At 53.2% G+C, this 12,294-nt stretch overlaps 5 protein-coding genes across 5 annotated transcripts; 2 read left to right on the forward strand and 3 right to left on the reverse strand.

The window, feature by feature from the left end:
- Nucleotides 1-46: 46 nt before the first annotated feature.
- CONPUDRAFT_46311 (ribonuclease ribotoxin) lies at nt 47-646 on the reverse strand (the record flags this gene model as incomplete). The annotated part of the gene is made up of 5 exons (XM_007764392.1): nt 47-99; nt 153-276; nt 332-362; nt 430-493; nt 541-646. 5 exons carry the CDS (start codon nt 644-646, stop codon nt 47-49), a joined length of 378 nt encoding a protein of 125 aa, XP_007762582.1.
- A 1,141-nt stretch (nt 647-1,787) lies between these two features.
- Nucleotides 1,788-4,000, reverse strand: CONPUDRAFT_134234 (cytochrome P450). Its single transcript, XM_007765364.1, has 11 exons — nt 3,858-4,000; nt 3,701-3,808; nt 3,518-3,646; nt 3,301-3,463; nt 3,155-3,238; nt 3,005-3,101; nt 2,825-2,951; nt 2,655-2,768; nt 2,427-2,604; nt 2,131-2,377; nt 1,788-2,069 (listed from the first exon to the last, which is right to left on the reverse strand). The coding sequence occupies exons 1-11, from the start codon at nt 3,945-3,947 to the stop codon at nt 1,901-1,903; spliced, it is 1,506 nt and encodes a 501-aa protein (XP_007763554.1). The 5' UTR covers nt 3,948-4,000; the 3' UTR covers nt 1,788-1,900.
- A 603-nt stretch (nt 4,001-4,603) lies between these two features.
- CONPUDRAFT_134235 (uncharacterized protein) lies at nt 4,604-7,171 on the reverse strand. The gene is made up of 4 exons (XM_007765365.1): nt 6,942-7,171; nt 6,141-6,893; nt 6,049-6,084; nt 4,604-5,995 (listed from the first exon to the last, which is right to left on the reverse strand). The coding sequence occupies exons 1-4, from the start codon at nt 7,095-7,097 to the stop codon at nt 5,012-5,014; spliced, it is 1,929 nt and encodes a 642-aa protein (XP_007763555.1). The 5' UTR covers nt 7,098-7,171; the 3' UTR covers nt 4,604-5,011.
- An 89-nt stretch (nt 7,172-7,260) lies between these two features.
- Nucleotides 7,261-9,191, forward strand: CONPUDRAFT_161527 (uncharacterized protein; the record flags this gene model as incomplete). Its single annotated transcript, XM_007765366.1, has 4 exons — nt 7,261-7,275; nt 7,366-7,501; nt 7,552-8,295; nt 8,425-9,191. 4 exons carry the CDS (start codon nt 7,261-7,263, stop codon nt 9,108-9,110), a joined length of 1,581 nt encoding a protein of 526 aa, XP_007763556.1. The 3' UTR covers nt 9,111-9,191.
- Nucleotides 9,192-9,638: 447 nt separating this feature from the next.
- On the forward strand, nt 9,639-12,267 carry CONPUDRAFT_134237 (uncharacterized protein; the record flags this gene model as incomplete). Its single annotated transcript, XM_007765367.1, has 3 exons — nt 9,639-9,870; nt 9,922-11,646; nt 12,250-12,267. The coding sequence occupies exons 1-3, from the start codon at nt 9,643-9,645 to the stop codon at nt 12,265-12,267; spliced, it is 1,971 nt and encodes a 656-aa protein (XP_007763557.1). The 5' UTR covers nt 9,639-9,642.
- Between the last annotated feature and the right edge of the window lie 27 nt (nt 12,268-12,294).

Below are 12,294 nucleotides of genomic sequence, written 5' to 3' on the forward strand. Positions count from 1 at the left end.
ATGGTATTCACTATACAATATATACACAACCAAGCAGTTATCTCTTTTAACTGCACTCGACGAAGTCGTCGCCCGAGGCACCGGTGTGGGTGATGCAGGCTGGATGGTGTGTTGAGTGCCATGCATTCTTTCTTCAAAATAAGATACCTTACCACAAAAGTTATCGCTGTCATCATAGATGACGCGGTCGGCGCCAGGCGAACCACCAGTGTAGGTCGATCCACTCTCCAGAGGGTACTCGTAGAACGTGCCCGAGCATGAAGGGAAGGAGAAGCCCTGAAACACAATCAGAGTCCTAAACTTCCATTGACTATAGGAAACCTCTACACACCTCGTAATCGTGGTACTGGTGAGGGTAATCACTAGAACAGCAAACAAGGCAAAGTCAGCACTTCGTACGATCTTCTCGCAAAAGCATTTTTCGCTCACCCTCCGCCGCTGCCCTCAGCCTGGTTGATGGCGTTGGAGATGTCATCTCCCGAGTAGGAGTTGTCTACGCTGTGGTGAGCGTTGGCGCCCTCTGTCAAGGGTTTATCCTACCTCCACATGTGCAGCTGCTAGAGCTTCCTCCGGACTGGCGAGCGACAAGAGCGTGAGTGCCAGTGACAAAGGCCAGAGCGAGAGCAGCGAAGAAAGTGGACCGCATTTTGACAAGAGGCAGGAGACTGGGCAGGAGGGATGGTCCACCAAGGTGTTTTTGAGCACTTTTATACGGTGCTGGCATCAAGCATCCATGCGCAAACGGTGGCCCCCGCGTGCGCGTGCTAGAGACCATGTATCAGCGCGCCGCATTGTACATCGACGCCCAAATTCGAAGAGTATTGACAAGACCCATCAGGTGTACATTCGATAAGGCTTGGTGAGCTGTCACTGTAGGAGGACTGCCAATGGAGAAGCAGTCCGCACTCGGCGCACTCGGCTACCCCGCGCTCCTACTCCACAGAAAGCGCGTGCTCTTCTCAACTTCGTGAAGGAAACCGTCTCACCTCTTCACCGCAAATGGAACTTCGCCACATGGTGGGGATGGCATGCACACTGTCCCGCGCTATCAGTCCCGCGCTAAGGTCGACGGAACTCACCTCAACATGCTCACGAGACAAAGATAAGTCGCAGTAAGGAAACAAGCGGTGGGATGGCTGCACATGCTCGACACGGATCAGTCACACAATTAGCTAGTAAACCCGCTTGGGTATGGCAGGCGTCGACACGGGAATTGGCGCCCAAAAATATGGACTGTAGAATGCTTTGATTCGTCCTCGGTGGTCAATAATTGCCGACGACCAAACGCAGCCAGGACTGTTAGAGCTGAGCAGCCTGAGTATTTCTCTTGCATCGAACGTTGCACTGAACCACAAGGCTACCTCGGCTTATCGCACGTTTCCCGTCGAGCAGCGATTTAAGCGGGCTAGAGCAACAGATGGCAAATGTACGAAGCACTCCAACGTCGGTCTTTTGATGATCTCAGGTATTTAAGGATACACACTGACCAAAATAACTGGACAGCAGCGGCGAACAACAGCATGGCTAGCCGGAGCCAATTACAGCCTATAGCTATTACAGCGCGGTAGAGCGCGGTCCGTCGACGTTGACACTGAACGTGTCTACATACCACAGATCTCAGATCTTGGATCCCAGATCTATCAAAAGAACAGAAACTACCGGCCACGAAGCCGCCGGTCAGTGGTTTAGCAGCCTTGGCTGACTCTTGCTCATGATCTTCAAAGTAAACCACATGCAAGAATGGCTTGATTTGAGCAACGATGCGTATCATGTCGTAAAGATGGCACTAGTAGGACGCGTACAGACTAATGTGGGGTAAGAACTAAGATGGAAGAGATGAATAAGAAGCGTATAAGTCATGGAACAAAAAATCTAGCATAGGATCTGGTATGGTGGCAGATTATGCCTGTCGTTTCCGGAACAAAACTTTTGCTGTCCGATTAGGCGAGCAGTTCATCATCATCCACTGATCTGGTGGGCGTATGCCATCTTCCACCTTCACGTCGTAATGAAGCACTAGATGAGCCATCATGGTTTTCATGATCAGCGAGGCAAAGAAACGGCCTGGGCTATTGAAAGAACGAATGAGATCTGATCAAACATCCACGCGAGATAAGTTCATCAACGTACCATGCTCGCTGACCGTGACCAAAGGCCATATAGCACGAAGACGTAGAAACTAGCTGTTGAGACAAACTGCCCTCGTCTCCTTCCGGCCACGATTTCACGAATCGAAATGGCTGGAATGAATCAGCGTTTTCGTAGTACTGCTCGTCGCGATGTATTGGTATCGTGGCGATCGCGACATGCGTGTGAGTGGGGATCACGATGCCGTTCGATAGTGTCATGGTCTTCATGGTTTTTCGAACTACAGGTACTACATTGCTCATTAGCGAAGCATGAGTGGCGGTCGAGAACGAACTCACATATGCTAGTGCCGCTGACACGCTGAGACTCCTTCAGAAAGCTGTCCAGCCTCCAAAGATTGCTCATGGCAGACTTTGTCCACCCTTCAGCGTCGGTCACTGTCTGTATCTCTTCACGTAGAAGTGTGAGTGTGTTTGGGTCGGCAACGGCAAGATGGTATAAAGCATGTGTGAACGTCTGCATACCGCCTTGAGCGCCATCTGGTACCTTTGCAACAAAAGACTCACCTGCGAGGAAGTGTGGAGAGATGCGAAGTTCAGTATTAGGATACGAAGGCATACGCTACGCGCGTTTCGGTCCTCTTCTTTGGAGACTTCGATCAGCCAGCTGATGACGTCGTCCTGTGTAACTTTTGAGTGAACTAAAAATATACAGTGCCATGGAACGGCCAACTTACAGGCATCTCTGCTGATTCGGGCCCATCACGGGCGAATATGCGTAGTCGTTCTTCCACTACAGACCCAAGGAGGGTCATGCATCGCTGAAGACTACTAGGCGCATTCGTCAACAACCGTCCTATTATGCTAGAGGGAACAGTTGGGATCATCGCACCATCAGTACCAACAAGCGGGCTCACGGATGTAGAATTTTCGGAAAGAAATTCATCAATGTAGCGCGCATAACTACTTGCAGAGCGAAGTTTGCCTGAATATCCGCTAGTTCAGGCTCCCGGCCTGAGAAGACAATTTTGAATAACAGTGACAACAGCAGAGCATCAGAAACGTACAGAGATCCTCGCCGATGAATATTCTATTACTTGCTCTGCAAGTAATTAACATCATGGCCTCGTAAGCAGTCACAGCAACCCATTCTGGTGGCGTTGAATGCATTAGGAGATCTGGCACCGAGGAAGCTGCCTTGGCGTGCACTTACCGTTTTGCTGAGCGGGTATTACATCATTAAATGCCAGAACAATCTCTTCGTGCATAGCTGGGAATATGTCGGCCAGCCGTCGGGTAAGTTGATTTCGAACGACCATGGCGTGGTAGGGATTCAATTGAACCTCGTTGCCAAATGTGTACTCGACTCGGAGAAGCTGTCCGCGCGTCAGGACACGTCGAAAACAAAAGCGATATCTGATAAAACGCACGTCTTTGGTAGCCTGGTCAAACGACAGCTCCTCCTCCGTCTTCTTGCGAAGCTCGTCGATCGAGTCTGGGTCCGTGACAACCACGACCCAGCGGTCTACCATGGGGACCTTGTAGACACCGCCCTTGAACTTTCCCGTCATCTGTCAGCTCTGGGAACGGTTCACATTGGCCGAACGCCGCACCTTTTCGTATCCCTCCTGTATCATCTCCCTGGCATGGCCTATGAACCTGACAGCGCCATAGTAAGACGAGAAGTAGCCGCGTGGACCGACGGTTGGTATGGAGCTAAGCTGTCGCGAGGGTCAGCGGATAGAATGAAAAGCGAGACAGTCGACCGACCTCGGCGTTCCCGAGGCGCTCTACGCAGTAGAGGGTGCAGAGTCCGAGGAAGATGGCTAGGCCATGGGCGGTCAGACCAGCGCTGTCCATGGAACGGTGATAGACGTCGTCGGGAAGGAAGCTGAGGGGCGGGTGGCATTTCGGAGCATGCTCCCAGGGCAGGAGGCGTATTTAAGTACGGCTGACCAAATGAATCGCGTTTTAGAGTTAACAACCCGCACCGGTCAGATTAGATGGGCACGCCCATATGCAGCGTCCCTCCCGACCAGAGGGCAGCTCGATTTTCCGTCGCCTTTCCATCGCCTATAACCTTCTCACCCTCGACGTGCAATCTTCCCTGTGCCTAGGACCGCCTGTGAAGAATGTCTGCGTTTTATGAACGTTCATTTTTTCTCGCGATTCGCCATGTCAACACCACCGATCATCCAACGAACCATCATATTCCTGGCCATTGGACGGTCATCTGCTCAGATCCCGGAATGGTATCTATGTCTTCCCTGATCGATACGATGTGCGTCCCTCGGCAAACTGTGATGGCCATGCCCTTTCAACCTGTGTCTTCCGTCGACGTCTATTGGTTATCAACCTCGCTTCAGCTTGATGGACCCCTCGCGTGCCTTCAACGCGGAGATACACTCGTCTAAAATGAGGGCACTCATTACCTGCATGGACAAACCATGTCTCTTCATAAAGGATATGGATATCGCCGGACCTTTGTGGGGATGCGTCGGACCGTTGATACCCATGAAAGATCGGAATCTACGTTCTATTATTACGTATGTTACGATGCATAATGGTGTCTTAAAGTATGTACGAATTCAGATACATGATTGTCCAAGTCCAATGTATGCGTAATCCTACACGAGAGTTCGTCAACCAAAGAAGATGCGTGAGAGTCTAGAAAACATGAGTTCGAGGTGCGTGAGTGACAAATGCTTGACAGTGCGCGTATGTGTCCAGACATCACGCGATGCAACACCTGGAAAGCGTGAAACGTAGTCGTACAAGTTCGTACACGGCCATGAAGAGATCATCGATGAGATAGAAGACACTGCACCGTAATGACAGTCATTTCCGCTCTATAACACATATGACATCAAATATCGCGGAAACCCGCGAAGTCGCGAAGGCGGTCCGCCTAGGCATCAGTTGCGTCAGTTCCTGCGTTTGCTGAGCTTCCTGCGATGCAATGGTTCCTTGTCTCTGACAGAATTGGCTTTCTCGATATCACTGGCCTTCTTCGACGGCTTCTTCGAAATTAAGGGGGAATCATCTTGATTGGCAGGAGCGTGTTTAGGAAGCGGAACGTTCGACGGGAAAGCTGGTGTCCTCTTTCTCAATAGCTTGCGATCTGAATACATCGCCGCTCTCTCTTTCTCTTCGGAAGGAAGGGGCGATGGTCCGGAATATTCCGATGAGCCATACCCACCCGGGCGGGAAGGCGGAGTACGACTTGGCATGTGCTGTGATTGAAGCGGAATGGGCATAACTAGGCGCTTCGGAATGTGGTTAGGGGGAGGGCCGCCTCTCTGCGCAGAGTAGATAGACCCAGAAGTGGCGGAAGTGAAGGACATCGCCGAACTGTCCAATGAGCGCGAACTCCGGTGGGAGATTGGGTAGCCCTCCCAACCTTGTCCGCGGTCATCGCCACCTGTGAGATTACTGACATTGACATTGGACCGAGACGCGTGCATGTATGGCGGATTTACAGAGTTGACCTGAGGCGGCAAGTTTGCGTTTGGTGGTGCATAAGATTCGCTGGATCTGGAAGAACGAGCAGGGAGAGGGGGATCCCGAGGAGCGTCTTGCCTATGATAGTGGCTAGGAGGCTCAGACGCATTAGTTGCGTTGCGTCCGTGCAAATCGCGTCTAGCAAGTGACGCGCCCCGTGGTGGGGCACTAATGATAGTATGAGAAGTGGACTTGCTTCGCGAATGGTCGCTGGGAGGAAGAATAGCGGGTTCAATTCGAGGATGTTTAGTGTTAGTGCCAGCAGGCGTAATAATATCGCCTCTGCCGACCAGGGGCACAGATGTCTTAGGGTCGTAAGTTGGCATGCGGCGCAAGATTTGTCCCGGTTCTAAGTGGAGGGATAATCCGTCGTTCTGTGCGGGTGATGGACGAGGTCGTTGGCGCTGCTGAATTAAGTAAACATATGTGGGCTTTTAAACGACTGCTGGCAAAACGTTACCTTCTCCTTGCCGAGTGCGTGCGGAATGGGGCCAGCCTTTGAAGAGCGTGCTCTGAGTTACATGAAGGTTTGGAGAGATGCCTATTACTGACCTCGTCGCCGCCGGGAGAGCGAGAGTAGTTACCTCTTAAAACATCGACATCATTATACATGTGCGGAGGCCCTAAATGTGCCAAGTCACTCCCAATCGCTTCGTATGGAGGGCTATGATGATATCCGCCTCCATGTTGCGCCGTCTCATCCATCTCGTCGATACGGTCAAGTGGGTTTGGAGGCGTACTTGTGACTTGGCGCGCCGGCGCTCGCTGCCGGTTACCACCTCGGGTGTTGCCGTCTGAGGATAGAAATGGGGGAGGCGATCGAGAAGTGACAGCAACGTAAGTTTGATCATGTTCGTCGGACTGCAGCGGTTGTTCTGCGTGGTGTGGTGGAGAAATATGCACTGGATTATTCTTTGGTTTGAAATATTGGTTATTGTGCTTAGAATGAGATGGACTAGAGGCAGAAAATTGGGTATCAGAAGGATCCTCAGAGGAACATGAGGATACAGTAGGCGCTTCGAAGGGAGAGAACGCGACGCTCGATCCAGCCTCGCTGGATGGCGTTGAAGCAGGCATTGATGTTGAATCGAAGTAATGTGAGGGATTCGGAGGCGATCTCGAAAGGTTGCGGTGTGCATGTTGGGTCAAGGTGGTGTGAGATCTTGAAATATGTGTATCGAGGGCTGGTGGTGATCTGCTAATAACTCTGGGCGGGGGCTCGGTATGATCATGGTGAGGATTGGCCATAGGATCGGGAGAAAAAGCAGGATCATTGAGCAGATCGGATGGCATTGGTCTTGCGGACTTAGGGAAATGAGATGCTTTGACAGCATGTGGTACATGGGGATTTACATGAGAATGAACGGCCGTCGGGCGTGGTGTAGGAGTACCAAACCCATCGTATGGATTGAAATCTGTTATGAAGCCGAGAGCGCGTTCGTCGTGGACGGTAGCAGGTGATTCATCCCAGCTCGACTGCTTGGGATGGTAGAGGGCCCCCCAGGTCATTGGTGGTGGGACTGAGGCCGGCGGAGGTTTGGAGCGAGTGGAGCGAAGTTTTCGAGGGCGAGACTGGCTTTGTCTGGCGGGTGGTGGAGATGCCAGGGAGGTGAGAGTGGGGTGGGGTGGGCTGAGAGCGAGAGACATCCTTAATTATCACCGCCCCGGCGCCATGACCACCACGGTGGTAAGCAACTCATAAGAGATTCCCAAGCTTATTCTTGTGTGATCTGTGTTTGGCCGTGTTTCAACAGCTCCTCACTCAACGCGTCTCTAGTACGACAACAACGCGTCCGCCGGCATGCTCGATATTGCAACAGTCCGAGCGGAAATAAAAGCTTGGGAACGCGACTTTCGCTCGAGGCATGGCAGAGACCCCAAGGTTCAAGATATTAGAGATCAGCCTTCAATAGGTGCGTCGTCCAAACCAGCTTGCGCGCCTACCTACTGACCATCATCACAGCCGAGAAGTACAAGTTGTACAAGAAACTATCCAAGAACGCGTCTGTAGCTGTAACTACGCGACCTGGTGACCGAGCCTCTTCTTCGACTCAGCCCGTCCAGCCGCCCTCCACACCATCCCGCCCTACACCCCGTCCATCGCACGCGCATATATTCTCTCAGCCACGCGTAGTCGAAACAGCCGCCCCTTTGCCCGGGTTCAACCCCTTCTCACCGACCAAGGGAAAAGGAAAGGGCATCCAACGGGATGATACTAGACGAGTTAGCCCTAGCCACCCTCGAAATCCGTTCGCATCTCCCGTCAAGAATAAACCGGCTTCTCGCGTTTCATCTCGAAGCGCCTCTCCTGATCCCTTCCCACCCATTGTGCCCGTCCAACCATCGTCTGAACTGCTCAATGATCAACCTCACGCTAACAAAGCTATTTCACGCGCTCGCAAGCGACTACGTGGCGAACCAGTCTCGCCGTCACCGAATAAGCAGAAGCGTCAGCGCGTTGCCTCTCAGACCGTGCTGCCGTTCCCCCGACTGGATTTTTCGAAAGCTGCGGAACACGACGTGACGGATGATTCCCCGTCAAAGCAAGCTAGCGACTCGTTTGTGACTGACTCGCCCGTCAAAGTGCCCGCCGGCGGACGGCCGTTCCCTCTGCTATTTGAGGACAACTCGGGTCAAAGATTGCGACAAGCATGCGAGTACCACATTCACTTCATCGAACCCAAATTACCGCTAACTGCAGCTATCAGTGAGAACGCGCTCCAAGGCAAAAAATGTCTTTGGTCATTCGACAGATGAAAGCGACCTTGACGCTGATGATGCAGGTTGGCTCAAAGCTACTAGATAGGTATGGGTTGGCTGAACTCTTTTCTGGCAGGGCGCGATGAACCAAAGTCAGACGCCTCGGCGTCCGACGCTGAGCCTAAGAGAGCTGGGCTTAAACGGGTACTATCCGCAAATGAACTTGACGAAAAGAAGGAGGGGACCGACCACTCGAAACCTCAACAAGCACCGTTATTGCCACCCTCGCCGACCTCCGGCCCATCCCTCGGAGCACTTAAGGGCAAGGCTAAATCTGCAGCCGCTGGTCGTAAGAAACCAAGGATAGCGGAAGAGGATGATGAGGACGAGGACGATTCATCCGAGAATACGGTTGTACGAGTACATAACCGAAAACGTCCACCCCGCACGGATCAAGATGCTGAAGGCGATGATAGCGACCTGGACCCTGCTCTGGCATTTGGCGCCCGGAAGGCTGATGATGTATTGAATCATACGGCGACTCGTGCTGACGACCCTGTGCCCCAAGGAAGTCTCGAAGTCAATCTCCCCGATGAGTTACGCCTCGTGTTGTCCATATCACAACCCAACGAGGCCGATAACGTAAATGAACGCGTTTTCCGCGGCTTGTTGAAGGGGTCCCGTGTCAGTAGCTACGACGCTTCTCGCGGCGGTGAAGTCTGGGATGCTGGGGAAGACGAAGACGAGGACGAAAATCGCGGCGATATATTGGACGACGATTGGGAAGGAGAGCCGGTGCCATGGGAAGTTGGAGAACTCTGAACGTTCCGAGATAGTTGTTCCGACCGTGTCGTGCCCTCATCGTGCTTTCCAGTGTTTCATTTTTAATAATCTCATGTCCACCAGCCGTCCACTTGCACGCGTCCTCAACGCATGTCCCGGGGCGTTACTCCCTTGCGCCGGTGAGCCCAAATGTCCGAACATGGGCCAGGGGCTCCGCTTGGCTGGGCGACCTGCTTGGTTCACGCCTTGAGTTGAACCAGGTATGTGCGTGCATCATAGCGTCGCGCCCTACGTGCGTGCCATGGTGCAGTGCCCAGCCTTAGCCCTCAAGGAAGACAGTCACCTTTCACCTGTGACTAGCCAACGTTGTAAGTAAGGGTGCACGTTGTGATCGCAGCGTGCAGTTAAGTAGCAAGCTCAAGCTAACATTGCTCACTCCATCGAGCTTGTTCTCTTGAACACTCTTGGTTACGACCTTTCATTCACGCTCTATTACTCGACGACCTAGTTGCTGACGAGCCAACTAAGGGCTTGCAGCTATCATCTTCCTTTCCTCTTCTGTCCCCTCGACATGTTGTCAGCTATTATTCAGGACCAGGAGGTCACCAGGAAGCTACTGGAGAGCATCCTCGACTCTCCCGGCGGTCGCAAATCCCTCTCCAGGCTTGCCAGGACCTGCAAAGCCTTCTGCGAGCCTGCCCTCGATATCTTATGGCGAGAGCTGGACTCTCTGTTGCCGCTAGTAGCGCTGTTTCCCAGCAACCTGATGAAGAGATCTCGCAAACCCGCTATGGGATTTGTAAGTACTACTGCTATGATATTCCGCATGTGGACGCTGAAGCTCGAGTAGGCCAAAGCTCCGACCAAGAACGACTGGGTCAAGGTCCTTTCCTACGGTCAACGTGTTCGCCGCGTTGCTTACGCTGAGGCGTCCAAAGTAATGGCGCCTGCTATTATCGACACACTGGCAGAGTACAAGCCCGTAATGTACATTCTGCCGAATCTCCAGGAGTTAGTTTGGCGCGTGGGGACTGTCGCAGGTCTGCAGCGTTGCAAGTCCTTCCTCAACCCTGCCCTCCAAAGCCTCACCCTTGAAGTCGGAGCGAGGCTTCCGTACTTGGCAGCTTTCCTGGCTGATGTGTGCAGCCGCACCCAGCTGGTCTCCTTCTCGCTTACATCTCCCACCAGCCTCCCCGACAACTTTAGCGACCTTCTGCGCTCTCAGCACACCCTTGAGAAGCTAGTTCTCATCGCACCCGGTGCTTTGTCCTCCCAAGTAGGACAGTTTGCGGCGTCTTTGCCCGCTTTGCGTTCCCTCGAGCTCGACCTCACGGGCAGGTATATCACTGCTGTCGAGGGATTTTTCGATGACATCATCTACTCCGGCGCTTCCACCCCCAGCGATGCGTCGTCCGACAGCGGTGTCTTCTCCGCGGACGATTCCGAGTTCAACTTCAAGGAAATACGCAGATCCTCCTTGCAACTTACCGGTGACTTGAAGCACCATGGCGCCTTCTCCAAACTCCGCCAGCTCCAGCTCAAGGGCGAGGCCGGCAACATCGGTGTCTTTTTGAGACACCTTAACAGCCCACTGACACACCTCGAGCTTGCCATCGAAGATCCCCCCGACAGGGCGGACTGGCAGGACCTCGCATGGGAGATATGCGAGCGCTTTGGTGAGACTCTGCTCTCTGTCCGCGTGTTGGCCACAGCCGCGGCTCGTTACAACGAGCTCATGCGCGTCACCTCCCGAGGTGGAGAGGCTGTTTACCGTCACCTTCCCCTCGACCATTTTACCTACCTTCCTTCTCTCGTGCGCTTCGAGATCGACTTGCCCGAGTCTGCGATATTCTACGACAGAGACCTCCTTGCCATCGCCCATGCGGCGCCTCAGATTGAGATCCTCCGACTCTGCTCTACGGCGCGGTTCCCCGCGTCCATGATCCCTCCTTTGACTCTTGAGGGTGTCGGTGCTCTTACCAAGCACTGCCGCAAACTCCATACCCTCGGCGTTGTTGTCGACGCGCGTGTCGGCTCAGACAAAGTATTCCATGACCTGGAGGTGTCGTCCCGGTCTCTGTACCGCTTACACGTCGGGCATTCCATGATCACCGATCCATTCCCCGCTGCTGTCCTCCTCAGCCACATCGCTCCTCACTTGGAGATCTTGAAGTTCTTCCATGATAAGAACCGCCCAGGCTACGTCGAGGCGAACGCTGTCGGCTGGCAGAAAGTCACAGAATGGCTTCCTCACCTCCAGCGCATGCGTCTGCTGGAGCGCCGTAAGGTCGCAGAGTTCCTCGCGAAGCGCCCCGTGAAGGTTCACAGGAGTGTGGACGCCACGGTGAACAAAGTCATGGTCGAGCAGGGGATGCAGGCGCAGCCCTCGATGGTCAGCAAGATGATCGCTGCTAAGCCAGACCTCCTAGACGCGTTCGTTGACGCGACTCCCTCAAAGCGCAGTGTTGAAATTAGCGCCATTCCTTCCATCGTACACCAATCTGTGGGTGTCAGCCCCAAGATGACTTCGGTCGAGATCGACGCTACCCCCGCCGCCGTGTCGAAGGCCATCGACGCCGCCGACAACATGGAGATCATGGAGCTCAACGAACACGATACGGCCGACATGTACGCCCACCCTCTCCAGGGCATCACCGCTATCCCTGCCGTCTTTGTCGGCCTGGTGGCGCTTGCGTGCCGCACCTTCATCTTCTACCCTCTATCCCTCCCAAAACATGTGCTCGATAAGTCGCTCTCCATGATCCACCCTCCAAAACGAGACGAGACGTACGAGATCGAGGAGAGGCGCCAGCACTCCCGGTCCAGCTCGTCAGGCTCTGAGATGCTCGGTCACGATATTACTCCTGTTTGCCTTTAATCGCTTTCATCCGTAGAAGAAATTAGAGGACTAACAGAACTATTCTCGGACTTTCATGCTGTACGCATAGCCGGCTTTTGCGTGCTGCCACCTCTATGCCAACCTATGCACCCTTCCGTCTTACCATGCCGATATGCTGCTCCCCTTTGTACCCCAGTATGCCTTATGCACAACACCTATGTCTTTTCTTTGTCTCTGCATCTTCTTTCGATTTCATTCATTCTTCTTTCTTTGTATTTTAGTATTTTTATTAATCCCATCGTTTCTCTCTTCATCGTTACTTCACTTCGTGAACGACAGCTCAGGGGCTTACCTTGATAAGTAACTGAGGCAAACAACACCAAA

Source organism: Coniophora puteana (assembly GCF_000271625.1).
Source record: "Coniophora puteana RWD-64-598 SS2 unplaced genomic scaffold CONPUscaffold_1, whole genome shotgun sequence".
NCBI classification, from domain to species: domain Eukaryota; kingdom Fungi; phylum Basidiomycota; class Agaricomycetes; order Boletales; family Coniophoraceae; genus Coniophora; species Coniophora puteana.

Excerpts from the sequence above, each read along its gene's own strand:
- CONPUDRAFT_134234 (XM_007765364.1), bottom strand. The coding sequence starts at position 3,947 with ATGGACAGCGCTGGTCTGACCGCCCATGGCCTAGCCATCTTCCTCGGA. Across the intron at positions 2,769-2,824 it reads CCGAATCAGCAGAGATGCCT|GACGACGTCATCAGCTGGCT; the intron begins GTAAGTTGGCCG and ends AAAGTTACACAG. Across the intron at positions 2,070-2,130 it reads GGTCACGGTCAGCGAGCATG|CCCAGGCCGTTTCTTTGCCT; the intron begins GTACGTTGATGA and ends TTCTTTCAATAG.
- CONPUDRAFT_134235 (XM_007765365.1), bottom strand. The coding sequence starts at position 7,097 with ATGACCTGGGGGGCCCTCTACCATCCCAAGCAGTCGAGCTGGGATGAA. Across the intron at positions 6,894-6,941 it reads CGACGGCCGTTCATTCTCAT|TCCGCAAGACCAATGCCATC; the intron begins GTAAATCCCCAT and ends CATTTCCCTAAG. Across the intron at positions 6,085-6,140 it reads GCTCTCCCGGCGGCGACGAG|GCTGGCCCCATTCCGCACGC; the intron begins GTCAGTAATAGG and ends CGCTCTTCAAAG.